This window comes from Chrysemys picta, chromosome 12 (genome assembly GCF_011386835.1).
Source record: "Chrysemys picta bellii isolate R12L10 chromosome 12, ASM1138683v2, whole genome shotgun sequence".
NCBI classification, from domain to species: Eukaryota; Metazoa; Chordata; order Testudines; family Emydidae; genus Chrysemys; species Chrysemys picta.
The window spans coordinates 3,513,899-3,538,969 of NC_088802.1; the positions used below are offsets into that span (position 1 = coordinate 3,513,899).

Genomic DNA, 25,071 nt, shown 5'->3' on the forward strand with positions numbered 1-25,071 from the left:
TTTGGGTAACAGGTAGAATACCTCTGGTCGGGGCTCTAGGGGTGTGTCAGTGTAGATTTGTTCCTGTGCTTCTTTAGGGAGTTTCTTGAGCAGATGGTGTAGTTTCTTTTAGTACTCCTCAGTGAGGTCAGAGGGTAATGGCCTCTGGTAGAATGTGGTGTCCGAGAGTTGTCTAGCAGCCTCTTGTTCTTATTCTGACCTAGTCAGGATGACGACAGCACCTCCTTTGTCAGCCTTTTTGATTATAATCTCCGAGTTGTTTCTGCGGCTGTGGATGGCGTTGTGTTCTGCACAGCTGAGGTTATGGGGCAAGTGTTGCTGCTTTTCCACAATTTCAGCCCGTGCACGTCAGCGGACACACTCTGTGTAGACGTCCAGTCTGTTGTTTCGACCTTCAGGAGGAGTCCACGCAGAATTTGTTAGTCTCTAAGGTGCCACAAGGACTCCTGGTTTATTTTGATTCAGTTCACCAAACTGAAGGTTTCAATTTGGGTCAAATCAACCCAAAACAAGATATTTCATTTTGATTTTCCCAAGAGAAAATTTAATAATTTTCACTGAAATTGAAATATGTTGATGGAAAATTCCTGACCAAAGGTACCAAACCATGTATAATTTCTTGTAACAGTCAACCTGTGAACAGAGATGCCATGGGGTGACTTGTTTTCTTTTCCTTCTAGGATGGCAAATGTACCTCAGACAGGTAAGTGTCTTCTACTCTCCGTCACACTCACACTTCACTACAGGGTGGGTCCAATGCTCACTGACGTCAGTGTGAGTCTTTCCATTGACACCAGTGAGCTGTGGGTGAGCCCTATGTTGGAAAGGGGGGTTAGGAATTGATTGAAGGTAGGACTGCTCCAGCACACAGTGGCTAACAGGATTAATCCATAAGGTCTAATAAACTCTAATTCCTATATAAATCATAGCCCATCCATCCTTCCTGTACCAAACCTGGACAATTCAAGTGCATTCCCTACAGTCTGTTCTCCAGGGCTTTGTCCAGTTTGACTTCTGCACTGGGGCTCCGATCCCTTCACTTGGCGAGATGACTTCATAATTTAAAATATTTCTCATTATCCTGCTAGGATTTTCCATCCCACCACACACATTTTCCTGTTACTTGTTTACTCCCTCGGGGCCGGCTTTAGCAAGAGTGGGGCCCGATTCCTGGGGGCGGGGCTTGCTGCAAGCCCCGCCCCCAGGAATCGAGCCACGCTCCGGCCGGGGTTGCCGGGCTTGGGTCCGACCCGAGCCGCGCCGCGGGGGCCGCGCCGGGCCGGAGCCGCGCTGCGGGGGCCGGTCCGGAGCCGCGCCGCGGGGGCCAGAGCCGCTGGGGCCTGCGTGCTCGGTGGGAACGGGCCGCGCCTCCCCGGAGCCCTTCTCGCGCCCCCACTACCCCAGCTTACCTGGTGCTGCCTGCCCGCCCCTGCTTCTTTTCAGACTTCCCGCGAATCTCTGATTCGTGGGAAGCAGGGGAGGGGGCAGGGCGTTCAGGGGAGGGGAGGAGGGGGAAGTGAGCTGAGGGCGGGGTGGAGAGCTGCAGCGTGGGGCCCTCTTGGCGCGGGGCCCAATTCAGCCGAATCGGCTGAATCGGCCTAAAGCCGGCCCTGCTCCCTCCTACTCTTAAACAGTACTTCTGTGCCATGATGCATAGACTCACAATAGGAAGAATGTATTAAACAGCCACAACTATAGACTCAAACAAAGTCTTCTACATAGCTTGAGTTCCAGCTTTGTCTTCCTGTTTACCTCTATACATCACAAAAGAGACAGCTGAATAATAATAATCAGTATTGACATTCCATGTCCATTAGTGGAACTGTATTCTGTAGGGCTAGCAGGAGTATGATGCAATACACATTTATTCTAGCCATTGAAGTGAACAGCTCTGACTCTGGTACATCCCAGAAACAGACTCTGTGTGAGTGAGAGAGGACCAATTTTACAGCATCACTTTTCAGAGTGGAGAAGCATCATTATTCTAGCTCAGTAACGTAGGTCTAAAGCCGGTTGAAATTCTGTTGACCCTCGCTAGAGCACGCGTCTTTATAGCGCGAATTCGGTTATAGCACGGGACCGCGCATGGATCCCAAATTTAATTACCTTCATTGGAATCCATGGTAACGCGGTCCCCGCTATAATGCGGTCCCCGCGTTAACGCAGGACCGCGCATGGATCCAAAACCCCGCGTTCTAGTGGGGGTACGGTGTATGGAATTTCCAAACCATGGAGAATTGAGATTTCAAAATTTGTCTTTGTTCCAAATTGGAATGAAAAGTCGAAATTTAAAAATGTACTGTGAAAGAAAATGTCTGAGATTTCATTTTGGAAATATCAAAACAACCTTATTGAACAGAAACATTTCAGTAAGGTCAGAACATTTTTTTTTAGACTCTATCATGGATATAACATCATATGAATTCTTTTCTAACTCTCAGGGGAGTGAAGCTCTGGAACAGGCTTCCAAGGGAGGTTGTGGAACCCCCGTCACTGGAGGTGGTTAAGACCAGGTTGGACAAATGCCTATCAGGGATGGCCTAGGTTTACTTGGTCCTGCCACAGTGCAAGGGGATGGACTACGTGACCTCTTGAGATTCCTTCCACCCCTACATTTCTGTGATTCTGCAATATATTATAATGTAAACAAAAGGCAAAATGTCAGTCATTCCCATAGAAAATTTTGACAAAATCAACAGTCGTGTGAAACATTTTGATTTTGTGTAATCAGCATTTTCAAATTGTTCAGTAGGAAAACTTGACCAAGTCTACTTATGTCCCTTCCCTGCACTGCTGAGTCTTGTTGGACACACACTGGCCGTAACCTTTTGGAATGAACAATTTTTCAGCATCCCACATACTTTGCATTGACTGCATGAAACAGAATATAGAGCTGGTTAAAAAACGGGTAAAAATTTTGTGTGTGTGTTGGGGGGCGGGGGAGGATTTGGGATTTCTCTCTTTTTTTGCGTGTGTGTGTGTCAACATTCCAAGCAAAGTTTTTAATCAAGACTTTTAAAATATTTTGACCAGCTCTAAATTTAATCAAAAATTGGGGAAACAACAAAAATTTCATCAATTCACCCCCACACACACACACACACATTTACTTTATTGTCAAAATTGGAATTCTCCACCAGCTCTCACACAATAACAAATAACTGGAATGTATCAATATATTTTTTTCTCTACAGCTGTCAGAAGCAAGAAGCTATCCCTACTGACAGACAGAATAATTTAACTGACTTCATAAACATTGAGCCAGAGAGAGACATAGGTAAAGGATGATCTTCAGGGTATTTTGGTCCTAAATTGTTATGCTGAAAGCTGCTAATGGCTCCCATCAAGTGAGTCTTTGATCCAAAGACAATCACAGAGCTCATTAAAGACAGTGGATTTGCCAAGCACCCTCCTTCAGGCTGAACAAAAGGGACTGGGCGTGAATGGTAACAGGGTCTTATAGAAAACAAAGTCCCTAATATTGGGACAGTCCCAATAAAATCGGAACGTCTGATCACCCTATACTGGCCTGCCAGGTGACCTTGGACAAGTCACTTCAAAACTCTGTTCCTCAGTTTCCCCATCTATAAAATCATATAATGATCGTGACCTCCTTTGTACAGCACAGGATAAAAGCTAGAGATAATTAATCTTGTCTATTTACAAAGAAGGCTCACACAGTCCTGTCTCCCTTAACACTGTAGCAACAAACAGCAGGAGGCCTTCTCCTTGCTCAGAAATCCCCATGTCTTCCCCTCCAGCAAGCTCTGTGCGCAGAGAGCTCTGTCTCTCTGCTTCCTCCCAGGGTCACTCGCACTTCTCCAAGTTTCCTGCTTCCAGCACACCCAGGCTTGCTAGCCCCTGTGTTTGCAACCAGGGAAGCCCTCAGCCCACACAGTCCAGTTCCAAGTGCCTAATCCCATGGCAAGAAGGTTTAGAACCTGGCACCTTTAGCACCACAGTATAGGTTGCAAATACCTTAGCTACAGCTGTAATTCTGTAGGTGTTTAGCAGTTGGAGGCTGTTATCCTCTATGTGGACCAGCTGCTCGAGGGGAATGCAACACGCATTGTTGGATTGTTATATCAGCCTGGCAGTCTGCTAGAAATCCAGCTTCTGATGTGCCCTGAATCTCTTTCCAGTTAGCAGAGTTCAACTCTCCAAGTCCCTTTATATCACCAGGGTTTTTGTAGCTCACCTCCTGCTCAGGTCGCATCGCTCTGTCCCTCAGGCAGCATCCATTGTGTGCTTTCCAAAGTCACTCACTACTGCAGCTGCTGCCACTGATCACAAGGGGTGTCTCAGCACCACAAGGGATGGGAGAACGTCTGTTAGCTCAGAGTTCAGCTCTAACAAGCATCCACAAACTCAAGGGTGAGATTTTCAAAGGGGATTTGTGCTTCTAACTCCCTTAGGCACTTTGGAACTCCCAGCCCAAGCAGTTACCTGAATTATCCAGACTTTTGAAAATCTTTCTCCCAGACCCCATCTCCTCTGACATTGGATCACAGTCCTCTTATAGGCTATGCAACCTTCCCGTCCCAGATCCACCTCTGAAGATCTGGGAGGAGGTTAGGCCGGCCAGTGGCACTCATGAAAATCCTGAGTGGGTTAAAGACCCCTGAGTCCACAGTGATGTCCTACAGAAGGTTGAAGTGGGTGGGGAATGGTCAGAACTCTGCCTCTGCGACGGGAGATGGGAGACTGTCCCAGTTTCAAAGCAGGGTGACTTCTAGAAATGGGTCAAGCTTCATGGTGGTGGCGTCTTAACTGTACTAGGCTGGTTTGTCCATGTCTTTTGCTTCGGGGCTAAAGGCAGCCTTTAACTAATGGGGTCAGGAGGGAATTGTCCCTGGGGGCACGTTGTCTCATATCTCCTACCGCAGGGTTCTTGCCCTTTCCTCTGAAGCAGCTGGTGTCGGCCGTGGTCAGAGACAGGACACCGGGCGAGATGGACCCAATGGTCTGATCCAGTCTGACAAGTCCTATGTTCCTATGCCCAGTAACCCACCTTTACCTGTAGAGCAGCCCAGTGATAGTATTGATGGCTTGTTCTTTGATAGGTCACTGGTTTGACTCCAAGGTGAGGAGACGTGGTGCATGGAAAATCGTAGCTGCTGTTGAAGCTACAGTACTTGCAGTTCTCCTTACCGCAGTGATTGCTTGGTCAGGTGAGTGTGTAACCCAGCTCTGTGCTTTCCATTCCGACCGAGAACTGTCCTAATGACATCCCGGTCCTCTCTGGTTTCACGCACATCCGCTGCAGTTACAGTGCCACAGCCTTGCTGCGGGGCCTCCTGCTCCTTCTATTGCCAGTCCAGCCAGAACAGAGCCTCAAAGGGTTAAACATGCACAGTTAGTGCAATATAGACCCCTGGTCTGATCCAAAAAGAACAGGAGTACTTGTGGAACCTTAGAGACTAACAAATTTATTTGGGCATAAGCTTTCATGGGCTAAAACCCACTTCACCCACTTCATCCAGTCTGCCCTACCTCTGTGACAGAGGTGGGCAAATGACAGCTCGCGGGCCACATCCAGCCCGCGGGACCGTCCTGCCTGGCCCCTGAGCTCCCAGCTGGGGAGGCTTCCCCCGGCCCCTCCCCCGCCTTCCCCCATCCTGCGCAGCCTCGGTGCGCCACGCTGCCAGCACTCTGGCCCGCTGCTCCTGCCGGGCTACACGGCTTGCGCCCGCCCACCTCCCAGGCTTTCCAATGAGCCTGTCCTACCACTCTCAGTGGCATGGTAAGGGGGCGGGGGGGTTGGATAAGGGGCAGCGGGTCCCGGGGGGGCGGTTAGGGGACAAGTAGCGGGGGGGGTGTTGGATAGGGGGTGGGGTCCTGGGGGGCAGTCAGGGGACAGGGAGTAGGGGGCGGTTGGTTGGGGCGGAGGTTCTGAGGGGGGAAGTCAGGGGGCAGGAAGTGGGAGGGGGCAGATAGGGGCAGGGGCCAGGCTGTTTGGGGAGGTACAGCCTTCCCTACCCAGCCCTCCATACAGTTTTGCAACCCCGATGTGGCCCTTGGGCCAAAAAGTTTACCCACCCCTGCTCTATGAAGTCCTCCTGTCAGGGTTCCCTCCCCACTCTGAACTCTGGGGTACAGACGTGGGGACCTGCATGAAAGACCCCCTACGCTTATTTCTACCAGCTTAGGTTAAAAACTCCCCAAGACACACATTCTCCCTTGTACCTTGTATTAGGTAACGCTGCACCAAGTGATTAGACAAAACTCAGGGAAAGGACCCCTTGGCATTCTTACTCCCTCCTAATATCCCCCCAAGCCCTACACCCCCTTTCCTGGGGAGGCTTGAGAATAAACAACATGAGCACAGACCAACCTTGGGTTTTTTTAGGACACTAAAAAACCCAATCAGATTCTTAAAAAAACAGAACTTTATTAGAAAGAAAAAAGGTAAAAGAAGCACCTCTGTAAAATGAGAATGGAAGATAATCTCACAGGGCAGTCAGATTAAAAAAACAGAGGATTTCCCTCTGGGCAAAACTTTAAAGTTACAAAAAGAAAACCAGTAATACACCTCCCTTTCAGCACAGAGAAAATCACAAGCCAAAATAAAAGTAAACTAACACATTCCCTTACTAGTACTTACTACAGTAACTCCTCACTTAAAGTCGTCCCGGTTACGTTGTTACGTTGCTGATCAATTAGGGAACATGCTCGGTTAAAGTTGCGCAATGCTCCCTTCTAAGGTCATTCGGCAGCCGCCTGCTTTGTCCACTGCTTGCAGGAAGAGCAGCCCTTTGCAGCTAGCTGGTGGGGGCTTGGAACCAGGGTAGACCAGCAGCCCCCCTATGAGCTCCCCGCTCCCCTAAGTTCTCTGTGCAGCAGCTGCCGAGCAGGCTACCAATTGCAGCTGTCCCTCCCCCCACTGCCATGTGCTGCTCCTGCCCTCTGCCTTGGAGCTGCTCCCCCAGACTCCTGCTTGCTGTGCGGGGGAGGGGAGGGTTAATGTCAGGGTGTCCTCCTCCCCCCTGCTCTTACACCCCGCTTACCCCTTCTTCTCCATATAGAGCAGGGTGGGGACATGGAGGGAGAGAGATACAGAGAGCCTGGGGCAGTGGCTGCTGTCTCAACTTCCTGATCCACTTAAAAAGACAATGCACTTAAGAGTGGGTCAGCTTACTTAAAGAGGCAGTGTGCATCTCCCTCTCTCTCTCTCTCCCACACACACAAGGTGTATGTTTGTCTCTGTCTGCTATGCTATCTCCCCTCCCCTCCATTCCTGCTGCCTTGTAGAATGTGGGGTTACATTGACAACAATGTCTTAACCCTTGAGGGCTCAGCCGAGTGCTAGTTCATCATTTAGCACAGGGGGTCTCAAACTGGGGGTCAGGACCCCTAAGGGGGTCATGAGGTTACTACATGGGGGTTCGCGAGCTGTCAGCCTCCACCCCAAACCCTGCTTTGCCTCCAGCATTTATAATGGTGTTAAATATATAAAAAAGTATTTTTAATTTTTATGGGGGGGGGGTCGCACTCAGAGGTTTGCTATGTGAAAGGAGTCACCAGTACAAAAGCTTGAGAACCCCTGATTTAGCAGGAAGGTATTCCCTGGGAAATATCCCACCCTCTTCCACCCTCTGACTTCACCACCTTAACCAAGCTTCACAATCATCATCGCTGTGAACAGTATTAACTTGTTTGTTTAAAATGTATACTGTGTGTGTGTGTGTGTGTGTGTGTGTGTGTGTGTATAAACAATAGTTTATTGTCTGGTGAAATTTTTTTTCCTGGAACCTAACCCCGCCATTTACATTAATTCTTATGGGGAAATTGGATTCGCTTAACATCATTTCGCTTAAAGTTGCATTTTTCAGGAACAGAACTACAGTGTTAAGTGAGGAGTTACTGTAATTCTAATGGAGTTGGATTGTTGCTTCCTTGATGTATCTCCAGCAAGCACCCCGAACAGACAGACACAGAACAGACAAAATAAGCCTCCCCCCGCCGCCCCCACAGATCAGGACCAGCTCTAGGCACCAGCAAAGCAAGCACCTGCTTGGGGCAGCACATTTCCAGGGGCAGCGTTGTACCGCTGTATCGCTAGCACCTGGGAGGAGCTGGTGGGGGGAGCTGGCTCAGGCCCGGCAGCGGGAAGTGACTCACTGTGGTGACTCTGTCTCCCAGGCTCCTGGCAAGTTCCCCGAGCCCCGGCGGCTGATGCTGGGAGCCCGGAGCCCTGGCTGCAGCCGGGCGAAGGGAATCTCCAGCAGGGCCCTTCCCACTGCTCCCCAGGAGCCTCTCCCAGGGCAGAGCCCCCAGCCTGGCTAGGGCCCCTTCCCGGCCTGGCCCCTGCCCCAGGGGGGCCCTGCTCGGAGGGGAGGTGAGAGAGACCCCCCCCCCCCATCACACCCGGGCTGCAGGGGAGGGTTTGGCCCCAGGCTGCTCCCAGCAGAGCTGTCTGCGATTCCCGCCCTGGGCCCGGGAAAGCTGCCGCCAGCCCCTGGTGTGTGCGGGGCGGGGGGAGCCAGCCCGGGCCGTGCAGCCCCGAGCACTCAGCAGACAGACCCCCAAGCATAAGTGTGTCTGAAAATAATAAACTGGGAGCAGTGTAATCAAGGTGGCCCATTTCAAACAGTTGACAAGAAGGTGTGAGTATCAGCAGGGAGGGGTGTGTGTGTGTGTCTGCGAGGGCTGGATATTTGTGATAAAAGAATTCCCCTCTGGCTGCTGGGTGGGGCAGCCCCTCACCCCCTCCTGCCCCATGGGGTGGGGGAGCTGCCCTTGTATCTCTCCCTCTCATTCTCCTCGCTTCCTTCTCTGTTTCTCTCCCTTCCCCAGCCAGTCTGCTCTTGCTCTCAGTCTCCCCCCAGCCTCCCCTCATCCCCCCTTTCCTTCATGGTGACCCCCACTCAGTTTACCTCTATTGCAGCCCTGTTCCCATCCGCCCCATACATTTCCCCTCATTTCCCTGCATTGCCCCATTCTCCCTTCAGCGCCCCCATCCCCTTCCCCCCCTCCTGCCCCTCCTACATTCCTGTTCCCCCCCTTATCTGCACCCCCTCCCCTCTTCAGCCCCATCCCGCTCCCCCCCCCCCTTGGAAATGTCTATGGTTATGTTCTGCATAACTTTGCTGGTCAAATTCTTTGGTGCCTCTGGCCAGGAGGGATTTTATAGTACTACTCTTCCCTTTATAGTTATGACACCTCCTCTTGCATCTTATGTTTGTAGCAAGGCAACGGTGACACCTGCTGATTGATTGTAGGCACTGCCTGCGTTTTAAAGCAGGGATGTCAAACTCATTGGGAGAACAGGGCCAAATTCCATTTTAATGATGGTCTACAGCTAGTTTCCTAATGATGTCAGTGGTAGGTTTGAACAGAGCTCAAGGGGGAATCTGGCCTTTTTATGCTAACTAAGCTCTTGATTATTCTCATTATTTATTGCTTATTCAGTCACTTACTGTCACATTCAGCATCGCCGAGTGGGGGAACTTGCTCTTCTTTGGGACGCTGCTATTCCTGCTCTTTGTTGCTTTTCCTCTCCCATCCTCATTTCTGTTTCCCTTCCCCTTCCCTGTGGTTATTTCTCTGCTCCTTTCTTCCCTCTGCATTTCCTCCCCTGCAGCAGTTCTCTAATCAAGAGCCCCAGGGGTTTCACTCCCACACCATTCTCATTCTATCTGCTGAAATGACAGAACAGTTAACTAGTTAACGCGGGTTTAAATATGTCCTCATGAGGGTTTAGAGTGAACACTGCAATGAGATGAACTGACACCTCTCAGAGCAATTGGCTCAGGCTCTCTGCAGACTCAGGCAATGTTGTGGCAGCTTTTCCCCTCAGCTCTACTGGCTCAGGCTCTCTATAAACTCAGGCCGATGTTGCTGCATTGATTACACTTGGGTCACATTTGAAGGTTCATTTTGGTACCATGAAGGCTAACAGTGATAGTTTTAAAAAGATGAAAGCTGAGTGGCTACGGGGAGGCAGTGTGGTCTAGTGAATAGAGTGCTGGCTCTGCCACTGGGCTACTGGGTGATCTTGGTCAAGTCACCTCTCCTATCTGTTCCTCAGTTTCCCCATCTGTAAAATGGGGATAATGATACTGATCACTTCTGTAATGCACTCTGAGATCTACGGGTTTAAAAAGCTATATAAGGACTAGTATTTTTATTACTATTTAATGATTGTTACAGAATTTGACTGTGCCATGCAGGTCACAGCAATACATGGGGGGTTGACTTGACTTCCATGGGAGCAGTATTAGCCCAGGGCTGAGCAGTTTTGAAAGTCCTGCTCTAAATGGGAAAGCTGTTTAACACCCCTGCCCTGAAGGTAACACCCAGAGCTTGTGTCTGTGAATAAATCTGGTAAATAGGCATTTTCGCTGTATAGACCCAGGGGATGCTATCACACGACCTAGTTTCCAAGTAGGAGCTTGACTTTGATTTGGGGATCGTTTCTCTCTATAAATCTCACCCTGTTTTATTGCTGATGCTTTTAGTCCCTTGCAGCAGCCACCAGACGTTCTGGAGCCTGTGTCTGAAGGGTTTTTCCCTCTGATTCCCAGCAGATCCAGAGGTGGGGTGGGAGAAAGATGCTCTTACCCCTTTTTACTTTTCAGTGTCAAAGGCCAATCTGACCACTCCTGACAGCCCTGCCGCCTGCTGCCCTGAAAAGTGGATCGGGTACCAAGGAAAATGTTACCTTTTCTCTGAGGATGAAGCAAACTGGACCTCAAGCCAACATTCCTGCTCTTCCCACGGTGCCTCCTTGCCTTGGCTTGACACCCTACAGGAAAAGGTGATTAAATTAAAAAAAAAAATGATGATTGTAGGTACCGATTAAAGTATCTCAGCTCAGGAGAAACGGATAGCACCCTCCAAAACAGAGTGAACCCATTTCTGAATGCAAAATACAAATTATATTTATTTGCATTGTAGCAGTGAGCCTCAACTGAGATCAGGCCCCGTTGTGCCGGGCGCTGCACAGACACACAGCGAGAGACAGTCCCTGCCCCAGCTGAGATCAGGGCCCCATTGTGCCGGGCGCTGCACAGAGGGACAGTGAAAGACAGTCCCTGTGCTGATGATCTTACACTCTAAATATGCAAAACAGACAAGAAGAAGATTATCCCCATTTTACAGATGTGGAACTGAGGCACGGGGAGAATATGGGCAGGATTTTCAAAAGGGCTCAGCGTTGGCCTTACCTGCACAGGGAGAGAATATCAGATACTAGAACAGCCTAGCAGGTAAAGGAAGAGGAAGATCCAGAGGTTCAAAAACTAGATAAATTCAACCTGGAAGAAAGACACAACGTTTTGTCAGTGGTTAATTAACCCGGGGAGCAGCTTCCGGAGGGAGGTTGTGGATTCTCCATCACTTGCAGTCTTTTAATCAAGTGTGGATGACTTTCTGAATGACACACTCTAGCTCAACCATAAGTTAGGGGCTGGATGCAGGAGTCACTGGGTAGACTCCTCTGGTCCTTGTGATGCAGGAGGTCAGGCTAGATCATCTGATGGTCCCTTTCGGATCTAGGGCCTGAGTTCTCTGTGATGCTGAGGCCCTTTTACACTGACCTGTCGTAGCATCAGGGAGAATCCGGCCCTATGACTCTGAGTAGGGAGAGAAGGATGAGTCCAAGGGGTTTGGTTTGTCATCATAGACTCATAGGACTGGAAGGGACCACGAGAGGTCATCTAGTCCAATCCCCTGCGCTCAGGGCAGGACTAAGTATTATCTAGACCATCCCTGATCTGTGTTTGTCTGACCTGCTCTTAAAAACCCCCAATGATGGAGATTCAACAACCCCCATGGGCAATTTATTCCAGGGCTTAACCACCCTGATAGTTAGGAAGTTTTTCCTAATGTCCAACCTAAACCTCCCTTGCTGCAATTTAAGCCCATTGCTTCTTGTCCTATCCTCTGAGGTTAAGAACAATTTTTCTCCCTCCTCCTTGTAACAACCTTTTATGTACTTGAAAATGGTTACCATGACCCCTCTCAGTCTTCTCTTCTCCAGACTACACAAACCCAATGTTTTCAATTTTCCCTCATAGGTCATGTTTTCTAGACCTTTAATCATTATTGTTGCTCTTCTCTGGACTTTCTCCAATTTGTCCAACATCTTTCCTGAAATGTGGCGCCCAGAACTGGACACAATACTCCAGTTGAGGCCTAATCAGCGCGGAGTAGAGTGGACAGGGCCGGCACTGCCCATTAGGCGACCTAGGCGGTCGCCTAGGGCACTGCGATTTCGGGGGCCGCGACCGCGGCGGCCGGATCTTCGGCCGCCCTGGTCGTCAGCGGTATTTGGGGGTGGGACCTTCCGCCGCCCCTGTCGGGGGCAGCATTAAGGGGGCGGGACCTTCCGCCGCCTAGGGCGCCAAAAAAGCTGGCGGTGCTCCTGAGAGTGGAAGAATTACTTCTCGTGTCTTGCTTAAACCAATGTTAAAAAAACAAACAATGTAACGTCTATTTCCCCTTTAACAGGATTTCTTGATGCGACACAAAGGCTACCTTGATGCCTGGATTGGCCTGAGGAGGGAACCGGGCCAGCCCTGGAAGTGGCCCAATGGCTCAGTATTCAACGACCTGTGAGTCATTTTCTTTCTATTCACTCTCTTGGGTCACAGGCAGCTGAGGTGGGGGCTCCCCTGTTTGTGGGTCAGTTCTAAACTCCCAGCCCTTGCTGTGGGATGGATGGAGACCCCTCCTACAGTCCTTGGGAGTTCCCCCGGAAATCACTCCAGCACCTTCATTGGCAAATGCACAGTCCAAGTGCCCCTCAGCATCACTCAGAGCATTTCCTTCCCTTTGGGCTCTGGCTGATTCTCAAAGGCCGTGTGGGCTCACAGAGACCAGAGCTGCTCCCTTAGCAGGAAGGATGGCTCAATGGTTTCAGCGCTGACCTGACACTAGGAGACCTGGGCTTAATTCTTTGCTCTGCCACAGACTCCCTGTATGACCTTGATCAAGTCTCTTAGCCTCCCTGTGAACCATCTGCAAAACTGGGATAAAAGCAGGGGAGTTGTAAGGATCAATACATTAAAGAGTGTGAGGTGCTCTGATTCTATGCGAGGGGGAAGGGTAGATATGGACCCGCGACTGATAAATAGAAACTGTTCCCAGACTCTCCTCTTGCTGTATCCCGGCAGCAGTCTGGGGAGTCCCTTCTCCAATAGGAGAAGAGCTGGGAATAAGGCAGGGTTTCCTGCCAGCGAATCAGGGCTCTGGGAGCAGAGGACTGGCCTATTCACACTGACAAGATGTGGATTAGAAGTTCCACACAACTAAAAGTCTGAATACAGACAGATCTACTGGAAATAATCACTGGTTCTTAGTCTGCTTGTGTAATAATTCAATATTTTCACTAGGACTTGGACTCAAATTCTGTGCTGACTCCACAGGGTAGAACTAACAGGGGAGATGTTAATGCCAGAGGAGAAATTCCATCGTCAGGGAGGTGGCAGAAAAGACTTAAGTGGTTGATAGGTCTTGTAATTACTGCTAAATTAAATTTTTCAGGTGAAACTTTTTTCCGAATTGCAGATTCAGCTACGCTGAAATGGTTTGTGAATTCATGTTGGTTTCATCAAATTGTTTTGGTTAAAAAAAAAAAAAAAAGAGAGAATCCTGAAAAAATCAAAATATTTTTGTTTGTTTGTTTGTTTGACGCACCTTTTTTTTTGGATTTGGAATTTCCTTTAATTTTATTTAAAAAACAATCAAACATTTTAAAATGGTCACAATCAAAATGAAGTGTTTTAGTTTTGTCAAACAAAACATTTTGACCCCAAACTAACTTTTTCGACGTTTTGATTCTCCAAAATTTTTGAAAATGTCATTTTCTAGGTCAACCTGGAACTATTTTTTTCGTCGTTTTTTTAGAATCGCCAGTGAACTGAAAAATCTATTATTCACACTCTACTTGTAATGGCCTCCTACACAGGGGTCAATTTCATCCTCTCCAGAGTTCTCAGAGATGAGAAGGAACGGTCTGATCCCTGACTGATTGTAGCTTCATTGCTCTTACTTTTTTGCAGGTTTCAAATAGGAGAAGGAGGAGAATGTGTCTATATGTACAAAAACACCATCAGCAGTTCGGGGTGCTACATAAAGAGGAACTGGATCTGTAGTGAACCTGATGAATTTGCGAAGAGAGAGATGACTTGAGAACTACACGAACTCCTCACTTAACGTTGTCCCGGTTAACATTGTTACGTTGCTGATCAATTAGGGGACAGGCTCGTTTAAAGTTGTGCAATGCTCCCTTATAACATTGTTTGGCAGCCGCCTGCTTTGTCCACTGCTTGCAGGAAGAGCAGCCCATTGGAGCTTGCTGATGGGGGCCTGCAACCAGTGGTGTAGCCACGATCTAAGAGCAGGGGGAGCAAACATAAAAAAGGCGCCCCCACCTTGGCTCCTCCTCCGGCCACACCCCCTTGGCTCCTCCTCTGGCCGCTCCGTGCCCCCATTGGTTGCCGGCCATCATGATGCGCCCTCCCTTGCTCCTCCTGCCAGGGGCTGCCGGCCACGCTGTGCGGGCCGCCTTGCTGTGCCCCCCCCCCTCGCTCTGCCTCCTCCAGCCGCACCCGCTGCCCCGGCCCATTGGCTGCAGGCCGCCCTGCTACGCGCCCCCTTGCTCCTCCAGCCGCCGCTGCCGGCCGCCATGCTGCGCCCCGCCCTCGCTTTGCCTCCTCCGGCTGCGCCCGCCGCCCCCCTATTGGCTGCCGGCCACGCTGCGGGCCGCCCTGCTGCGCCCCCCCCTCACTCCTCCAGTCATGCCACCCTCTCCCCATGGCTCCTCCGGCTGTGCTGCCCTCCCTTGCCTGCAGGAGTTCAGCGCCGGCCGGCAGGCACGCCGCCTTTTGAAAACGTGCTGAGGGGAAGCAGCTGCTTCCCCTACACCCCACTAGCTATGCTACTGCTTGGAACCAGCGTGGACCAGCAGCCCCCCTATCAGCTCCCCACTCCCTGAAGTTCCCTGTGTGGCAGCCACCCAGCAGGCTATCGATTGCCGGGCAGTTCAGTTGTCCCTCCCCCCACTGCCATGTGCTGCTTCTCCCCTCTGCCTTGGAGCTGCACCCGGGAGCTTCCTGCTTGCTGTGCGGAGGGGTGGGGGTGGGGAGGAAAGAGGGTGCTGATGTCAGAGTGTCCCCCTCCCCCGCTCCTGTACCCCATCTCCACAGAGCAAGGGGGAAACACGACAGGGCTCAGGACAGAGGGAGCTTGCTGGCAGCAGCTGCTGTCTCAACTTGCTGATCTATTTAAAAAGGCAATGTACTTAGAGTGGAGTCAGTGTACTTAAAGGGGCAATGCACGTCTCTCTCTCTCACACACCGTGTGTGTGTGTCTCTCACACATGCACCTCCTGGCACTTTGGAAAGTGGAGGGAGTGGTGCGCGCCAGTGGGATAGCCTGGGTTCATCATCACGTTCAGTTTCGCAGGGAATATTTGAAGCCACTGCCATGCGTCTATTGTGTCTCCTCCGTCCATTTGTGCTGCCTTGTAGAGTGTGAGGCTACATTAACAACGTGTTAACCCTTGAGGTTCTCAGCCGAGTGCTAGTTCATCATTTAGCAGCAAGACATTCCCTGGGAAATATCCCACCCTCTGACTCCAGCACCTCAACCAAGCTTCACAATCATCATTGCTGTGTACAGTATTAACTTGTTTGTTTAAAACTTATACTGTGTATATGTGTGTGTATGTGTATATATATAAAATATAGTCTTTTGTCTAGTGAAGATAATTCCCTGGAACCTAACCTAACCCCCCTCCCCCCCATTTACATTAATTCTTATGGGGAAATTGGATTCACTTAACATCGTTTCACTTAAAGTCGCATTTTGCAGGAACAGAACTACAACGTTAAGCGAGACGTTACTGTCCGTTACTCACCTAACAAGTAGCTGGAGTAATTCAGTCGACGGGAGACCTCTCCCGTCAGCGTAGAGCATCTGCACTAGAAGGGCTACAGCTGTGCTGCTGTAAGTCCTGTAGTGTAGCCATAACCTTAGTGGGGGGAACTTGTATCAATTTCTTCCCCTAACAGACCCAGGCTCACAAGACCAAGAATACTGGCGAACCGCTCAGGCCAAAGGGGCAACACATTTTTCTGTTTCTTTGCTTCTATTTGTGCTGTTCCCGTTCAAGGCTTTCATTATAAATAAATAATGTTTCCCATGGCTGAAGTGGTGCATAAACTGGCTCTCTCTGCCAGTGGTGTATTATGGTGCTTAGACGGGAGGTTCTGTGGGGACTAGAACATGGATCAGCGGCGCTGCTGCCCGGCAGCCATGAGAGAGTCATGTTTCTTATCATACAAACCCTGTGAAGACAGGAAGTCCCACCTCAGAAGACCAGACTTACAGCTTTCCTCGTGGCCCCTGATTGGTCCAGGGACCCTGTTTAAGTGCAGGAGGGGTTCTAGGAAGTGTTTGTGTGATGAGGTGAACTCCCTTGCCAGTTGTAGTGATGGACCTGCCTCTTGGCTTGCTCTTGGGATCCTGACCCCGGCTCTGACTCCTGGTTCCTGACTCCAGCTCTGACCGGAGCTGTTCCTGCCCTCTGCTCTGACCACTAGACATGGCTGGCCAAGCCCCAGTCATGACAATAGGTGACCCGCTGGGCAGGGTGTATTACACATCCCACGCCTAATGCATCTAGGATGTGCGTTCTCTAGCTGCCAGCCAGGGAATGGACCCTTTAGCTCAGCTGTAGCAGCTCCTGGTCTTAGCTCTGAAGCTCCCACATGGAGCTAGACAGAATCCCTGCCCATGAAAAATTCACATTTAAAAAAAAAAAGTCCATCCCATATTGGACAAAAAGACAAAAATGTGAAGACTTTCACAGAAAGGGTTTCCCCCCAAAAAAATCCACTGGGGGGAGAGTATCAGGGGGTAGCCGTGTTAGTCTGTCTCTACAAAAACAACAAGGAGTCTGGTGGCACCTTAAAGACTAACAGATTTATTTGGGCATAAGCTTTCGTGAGTAAAAACCTCACTTCTTCGGATGCATAGAGTGAAAGTCACAGATGCAGGCATTATATACAGACACATGGAGAGAATCAAAACAGAAGTTTTTCAGCAGCTGAGCAATGGGAAAGGCGGGGCACAGAACGCCACAGCAGCCCCCCTGGCAGGCTTTTGTCAGTTTCACTTTCTGCCTGCACCTGGGGAGCGGTCATTTGATTTTTGCGAAACGGGGATATTGTGTTGAAAAATCATCCCCATCCAAAATTCCCAACCAGCTCCAGTCCCAGATTCAACCCTGGTGATGAAAAAGATAAAAGTCGTTATCTCTTCGGAAAGGTCCTGTCTACCACCCCATCCCAGCAACGCACTTAAACTGGGTCTTCCAATGGGGCCTCGGGGAGTTACTGCCATTGCTTTTCAAACTCCCTAAGGCTCCTTTGACAATCCACGCCCCAAGCAGTGACTTCAGTGGGGTTACTCGCATGTGCTTTGCTGGAGCAAGGCGTTCCACCCTGGCCCCACTTTGGCGAAGGCAGAATAGTGGTGGGGAGGTAAAAGGTAGCCCACTCTCCCCCACCGGCACCCCATTCTTTGTGCTGCTCCCTAAGAGAACAGGTTTTCTCCTCCCTGAGAATATTCGTTTGTAATACTACCCCCCCCCCGCTGTTAAGAACATAAGAACAGCCCCACTGGGTCAGACCAATGGTCCACCTAGCCCAGTGTCCTGTCTTCCGACAGTGGCCAGTACCATCATTGAGTATCTGTCCCCTGTTGTCCACTCCAGCTAGCATGGGGTTGCATCCCTGATCATCTTGGCTAATAGCCATTGCTGGTCCTTTCATCTATGAATTTATCTAGTTCTTTTCTGAACCCGGTTATAATTGTGGCCTTCACAACATCCTCTGGCAACAAGTTCTACAGGTTGACAGTGTGTTGTGTGAAGAAATACTGCCTTTATATGTTATGTTATATGAGTGTTCCACCAAAGACAGTGACTCCCCCTGTAGGACATTTGCCATGCTATACAGGGTCTCATCCTTAAAGAGGTAGGGGACAGCCCTCTCTGCCTGCCAAGCCGCCACCTCCTCTACTTAGAAATAGGGCTGATCAATCGCAGTGGTCTCCAAAGTGGGGGGTGCACACCCCAGGGGATGCACAAGAGGATCCTTCAGGGTGCGTGGCAGGAGGAGCGCCACCGGAGCAGCACCGCTTCCGCAGTTTGGGCGGGGTTTTTTTTTGTTGTTGTTAAAAGAACAGGAGTACTTGTGGCACCTTATGCATCCGAAGAAGTGGGCTGTAGTCCACGAAAGCTTATGCTCTAATAAATTTGTTAGTCTCTGAGGTGCCACAAGTACTGCTGTTCCTTTTACGGATACAGACTAACACGGCTGCTACTCTGAAACCTGTCTGCTGCTGTTGTTGTTTTTGCTTGGGGCGGCAAAAATGGTAGAGGCGGCCCTGTGGCACAGCAGGGGATGAGTGCTCAAAAATTTTTGCTGATGGGGTGCGTGATCAAAAAAGTTTGGAGTCCACTGATCTATCACAGTCAATTTTGTCCTCCCCCAACCAAGAAGCAGAATGGCAGAATTAGTTTCTAGAGAGAAGGTGGGTGAGGCAATATCTTTTATTGCAGGGGTTCTCGACCTTTTTCTTTCTGAGCCCTCCCATGCCATAAAAACTCCACGGCTCACCTGTGCCACAATAACACCTTTTCTGCATATCCAGTAGATTAAAAGCCAGGGCCAGCATTAGGGGGTAGCAAGCCAGGCCACTGCCTGGGGCTCCATGCCACAGGGAACCCAACAAAGCTAAGTTACTCAGGCTTCGGCTTCAGCCCCAGTGAGTCAGTCCTGCTCTCTGGTTTATTTTGACAGACCCCTGAAACCTGCTCACAGACCCCTGCTTGAGAACCACTGTTTCACTGGACCAACTTCTGTTGGTGAGAGACACAAGCTTTCGAGCTCCTCTCTGCTTCCTTCACCCCCACATTCCCCAAAGGGGTGGCCTTCCACACAAACTCCTTCAGCATTCCTAGCCCCCAGCCTGTACTATGTTTACTTGCAGTATATTATTCAGCCACTAGATGTCACCATGTGCTGTATGTGTTACAAGCAGGGTGTGGGACCTGGTGAATGTAAGAGACAAAGCTGGGACTCAAGCTGTGTGGAAGCCTGTCTTGGTTTTTTTGTTTGGTTGCATTTTTTGTCTTGTAACAAACTCCTGTATACTACAGACTATGGTATCAGGACACTGCTAACTAGTGAATGAAAACAGAATCTGGCCTGTGAACAGCTCTCAATAGTTCTGAACCTCAAGGAATGAGGAACCAAACATGGGGAAAGAAATTTCCTCTTAGATTTTTGTGTTTAGAAATCATATTACTCTATAAAGGTATAAAAGCTCCTCACAAAATTTCCTTTTGGTGACAGTTTGATTCAAGTGAGATGTGTTCAAGTCACCAGGGCCTGATGAAATGCCTCCTAGAATACTCTAGGAACTGACTGAGGAGATATCTGAGCCATTAATGATTATCTTCGAAAAGTCACGGAAGATGGGAGAGAAACCAGAGGACTGGAAAAGGGAAAATATAGTGCCAATGTATAAAAAGGGGATTACGGACAACCCAGGGAATTACAGACAAATCAGCTTAACTTCAATACCCACAAAGATAATGGAGCAAATAATTAAGCAATCAATTTGCAAACACCTAGATGATAACAAGGTGATAAGTAAGGTGTGACAATGCGGTTCTGGCGGAACCCAACTGAGAGTGCCAACTCAGGACAAATTGCTCAAACAGGGCAGTTACAGCCCAAGGCTGGGGTTTTTTCCAGGCAAACCAAACCAGCCAGACTAGGAGGACTTCAGTCTCATCCCACTGGCTAACCCGCAAGTCTCACAAGCAATCTCCTTAGACACTCCAGTTTCCCAGTATTACCACCAGTGCCACTCGTACGGGGACAAATGGTTATGAAAACCAATACCCCAGTAAAAGAAAAAGGTTCTCCTGATCCCAAAGGACCAAGCCCCAGACCCAGGTCAATATACAAGTCAGACCTTACCCACAAATCACGCTGTTGCCAATCCTTTAGAATCTAAAATCTAAAGGTTTATTCATAAAAGGAAAAAGATAGAGATGAGAGCTAGAATTGGTTAAATGGAATCAATTCCATACAGTAATGGCAAAGTTCTTGGTTCAGGCTTGCAGCAGCGATGGAATAAACTGCAGGTTCAAATCAAGTCTCTGGAATACATCCCCCGCTGGGATGGGTCCTTAGTCCTCTGTTCAAAGCTTCTGTTTGTAGCAAAGTCCCTCCAGAGGTAAGAAGCAGGATTGAAGACAAGATGGAGATCAGGCATCAGCCTTATATAGTCTTTGCCAGGTGTAAGAACATCTCTTTGTTCTTACTGTGGAAAATTACAGCAAAATGGAGTCTGGAGTCACATGGGCAAGTTCCTGCATACTTTGCTGAGTTACAAGGCGTATTTGCCTTCTCTCAATGGGTCAGTTGTGTAGCTGATGGTCCTTAATGGGCCATCAAGCAGGCTAGGCAGAGCTAATCTCAGCTTGTCTGGGATGTCACCCAGAAGCACAGCATAAATTTGCCATACAGACAGTATAGAGCCAATATTCATAACTTCAACCACAAAACTGATACACACATATAGACAGCATAATCATAACCAGCAAACCATAACCTTGTCCTAGACACCCCATTTGACCCCCTTTATACAAGATTTGGTGCCACTACAGGACCTTGGTTGCAACAATGATCTATATGGTCCCAGTTTATGTCAATAACGTCACACCCCCAGTCCTGCCTTCGGCCCCAGCTTCAGCCACTGACAGCTGACACAAACCACGTCACAGAGGTCTGGAATCAGTGAGTCTAAATTATAGACTTAATCGTAATCCATATTTAAACATACAGATTGATTTGTTCACTAAACAAACAACAGGGGTAAAGGGCTGGGGTTTTTTATTCAGTCAATAAATCAACTTCCCAATTTGCATCTCTCTCAGATATGCCAGAAGTCTAGTACTTTTTGGCTGACTTTATAGCCATAACTTGCTTCTGGGCAATCACAAAGCTGGAGAAGTCCTTGCAACTCATCCGGAAATTCATTTTGACAAGGGTTTCACTCCGCACCAAGTCTATGCTGCTTGGATTCCGGACATCAGTCCATGCACCTCTCATGATTGAAAATACACGCTCTGACTATGCATTGCTTACGGGTATACTGAGCACGGATGATACCAGCTTTGCCATGTTCGGGAATTCAGTGCTACTGTCCTTGTTTCTCAGCACTTGAGACCAGAGTTCCCCAACTGACTAGTTTCCAGGCTCCAACTTGGAGTTGATGTCTTTGATGATACAGTACTCATCATAGAGCTGATCAAGATCCACTGTTTTCTGAAGGTTTACAGCTGTCACGGCCGCAGACAGATCCTTGAATTCGAATGCCCTATTAACTTTGATGTTCAAGCACTGGGTATTGAACAACTAGCCAGCTGTTGAAAAATCAAACCATTTCTCCAAATACAGGATCGACACATTGTAAAAGTTCAGGAAGTCTTTCTGGAGACATGCAGCAGTGACGGGCAGCATCTCAGTTAATGCACTTTCAACTTTGGAGCCAAAGAATTTGTCATTTTTCCGTTGCTGAAGTTGAATTCTCAGAGTACTCACTATGGCATACACTTCACATGCCGTCATACTCTCATTTTCCAAACACAGCACAGTATCATTGAAGATTTTCAGGACATTCTGGAGGAAAAACAGATGAACCTCAACTTCGCTAGGCCCCTCACCTGGTTCACCGTTTTCCATGTCCGAGAACAGCATCCATAGAAATTTTGGACACTTCTCACTGCCCAGAGAAACAAAGTAGCACTTAACAGCCTGCCAGGTATTTACAAGCCTGTTTACAGCTGGGAAAAGACTCACCCAGCGCGTCAGAACATGGCTCAGTAAAGTGGCGCACTCCATATCCACAAAGTCAAACATATCCTTCAATGCTGCTACTCTCTTAGCAGAACTGCTGAAATGATTGAATATCTTAATCACCAGAATCTCAATGTCCACTTGTAGGGTATTGCTACCATGTTTCACGGCGTTGTGCACAACATGGGCAGGGCAGTTTGCTGGCAAGATGTTTTCGTTTTGTTTTTTTAAATTCTGGTACACTGTCGCTTTCCATCATTCACGTTTGCACTATCAGCACTGTAGGAAGACACTTTGTCCAGGTCTAGTTTGTGTGTCGCAAGTTTTTCAAGTAACGTGTTGCTTATTGCCTCTGCAGTCTCTTCGCTTTGCTCATAGAATCTAACAGTTTATCTTGGACCCCATGTTCAGGTGTCCAGTATCTCAGTGATAAGGGGAAAGTTTTCACATTGCCCTTGTTAGATGCGTCTGTGGCAACTGAGAAATAGGGACCATCTGGCTTGCTGAGGTCTTTAAAAATTCTGTTGAGAGCGGCGACAGCACATTTTTGAGCAATGCCTCCGCTTTAGTCCAGCCACAGCTGACGTGCTTTGCAATCGTTGAATCTGGATAGAAGGTAGGTGCCAGCTTAAGTTCACAGTCAGACGAGTGATAGGAGTGTTGATGGACTGTGTGGTAAACTTGAGTTAGCTCAGTAGCGATAACCTTGTTACTGAAGGATTCATTTGGCTTGCTGAAAAAATGTGAGACCAGGGTATTGCTCTTGTGAGTCTGGGTGTTTTGTCCATGATTTTTTGATTCAGCATGATGCTTAACATCAGACTCACCGCCATGGCAAATGGTAAATTCCTTCCTGCATGCTTTACAAAAGGCTTTTGAATCACACACATAGGATTTCCGAATCCAGGTGTAAGTGGCTTCCCATTCTGTCCTGTATCTGCACTGTCTCTTTGTTTTTTGGTAGTTGGCTCCTCCCTTGCCGTTGCCATTTCAGGTGGGGTTTTCGGCTGAGGACTTGTTAGCCAGATAGCTAGCCACTGAAAAGAACTGCAAAGTCTCTGTGCTTCTTATGTGTTCTTACGTGCCCACTGTAGTTTGTCCTACGGTATGCACTGTGGTTCAGAACTGTACACTACCGTAAATTTGCGTTACACTGGGAAACAACCTGAAAAACCAAAAATGCCAGCAGATAACCAATCACAGTCGGGTTTAATGGGACATTCCCAATCAACTAATTTTCTATTTCACTACCAAATGTAAACTTTTACCTGAATATCGAGACAATGGCACCCGATTGTACATCAAGCAGATGTACACTGCCAGGTGCAATCCCTGCTTGCTAATGTGGGCAAGTGAACTGGGCAGCAGCCTAGCAGTGCTCAGCCCCGGCCTGCCCTGTGTAGAATCAGCATGTGCAGAGGCGGATAGTGTAGACAAGCCCCCAGAGCCCTCCCCATCTAGTGCCCCATCCATGGCTGCAGGGGTATTGCTCCTAGAAGTCACAGATCAACTACATGCCATTGTAGGCATCCTTCTGCTTCATACATTCCTCTCTACCCATAAAGTTTAACTGACATTGCTCACTGTATTTTGCCTGTCAGTTTTGATCAAGCCCATCTAAAGAGGGGATGCATGTTTAAAATATCACAGCGTAAATCATTTGAATCAAATACAGGTTTGCATTAAAGCTTTGGTGTGTGATTTGTGGCTAAAGTTATTTTAAATCTTCAAAATTTGCCATCATGAAGTGGGGTGCCATATACTGGTCAGAATAATCATTGACTCTGAATGCAAATCATCCTTTCCATACCAATGTTTGTCTCGCCTATGTGTGTGTGAGTGGATGGTTTTTACAAGACTTTGACACCCCCCCCCCGAGCCAGACTCTGAGTCCAGTCAGGAGAGGGACCCCCCCGCGCCGGTCCTGCTTCCCCTGCCAGGCCGCTGGGGCTGTAGGGCCAGCAGCGGTGACCCTGTCTGCCAGCTGCGAGCGAGCAGGAGCGGGCGGAGGGCCAGGGTCAGCGGACCGACCCAGCCACACCATTAATTGCAGTGTAGACACTCTGGCTCAGGTTGTAGCCTGAGCTCTGGGACCCCCCACCTCACAGAGCCCAGGCTTCAGCCCAAGCCTGACTGTCTACACCACAATTAAACAGCCCCTTAGCCCAAACCCTGTGAGCCCAAGTCAGCTGGCCTGGGCCAGACGCAGGTGTCTAATTGCAGTGTAGACACACCCTGAGGTGTGGCCACAGTATGTGGAATACAGACGTTTTCTCCCCTCTTCTGCACTGTGAGCATGTTGCAGCTATTTTTTAAGCATTATGAGGCTTTGTTGCACCACGTGTTCACTTGTAATCAGTAAGTTTGAATTCAGAATGTGGGATCAGTCCTGCAGTCTGTACTAAGGGAAAACATCCAAGCTTTATTTTGATTAGACTAGTTATCTTGTCTGTGCCATGGGCTAGATAGATTGTGGCTTCCGAGCCCCTGCCTTGCATGCAGTGGTGGTGAAAAGCACTACCTCAGAAGGCACACTCTCTCCAGTACTGCTCCTTGAGCATGGCATGTGTGTGGTGCCCTTTGCACAAGCCCACATTGATTTACCAGCAACTTCTTCGCGGGCGGGCAGAACAAGAGCCCCCCCAAGCATAGGCGGCAGGTTTGTATAACTTTTGGTGGTGCCCCCCCGCTCCCGCCCTGTAAGCCAATATAAAACGAAGCTACAACACGTCGGCACCACAAGATTACAAGGGTCAATTAAAAGTGGAAAGTCAGAAGCAGCACTTGCCTGCTTCAATATACAGTATTATATTTTGTTGCATCTGTTGTGACGAAGTGGGAATGTTCTTAATGTTTTCTCTGCATACTGTGTGGGTGCCTCAGTTTCCCCTGCAAGGTGCCAACTGAAGGTGTTGGGGACAAAGAGATCAGGTGGCCTCCTTGTCCGGAAGAGACACAAAGGCTAGAGGAGGGAGTGTCAGTTTGGAGCTGGCTCGGGAAATGGGGAGAGGCCCAGAACTTGGGTCTGGGCTCTCCACCCCCACCCCAAGATGGACCTGACTGAGGGGTCCTGTTTTCTGTACCTACAAGCTCTGTTTTAGACTTTGTTCCTGTCGTCTAATAAACCTTCTGTTTTCCCGGCTGGCTGAGAGTCACGTCTGACTGCAGAGTTGGGGTGCAGGGA

General features: G+C 49.0%; 1 protein-coding gene across 2 annotated transcripts in view; it reads left to right on the forward strand.

The window, feature by feature from the left end:
- The window catches only part of LOC101931660 (E3 ubiquitin-protein ligase TRIM39-like), a 36,169-nt gene extending 20,011 nt beyond the window's left edge, over positions 1-16,158 (forward strand). For both annotated transcript variants that reach the window (XM_065564117.1, XM_065564118.1), the window contains 6 exons: positions 681-703; positions 3,195-3,277; positions 5,064-5,171; positions 10,581-10,759; positions 12,454-12,557; positions 14,007-16,158. In XM_065564117.1, the coding sequence (XP_065420189.1) occupies positions 681-703; positions 3,195-3,277; positions 5,064-5,171; positions 10,581-10,759; positions 12,454-12,557; positions 14,007-14,136 (627 nt within the window). In that variant the 3' untranslated portion in view covers positions 14,137-16,158. The remainder of the gene's footprint in view (positions 1-680; positions 704-3,194; positions 3,278-5,063; positions 5,172-10,580; positions 10,760-12,453; positions 12,558-14,006) is intronic.
- Positions 16,159-25,071: the final 8,913 nt, after the last annotated feature.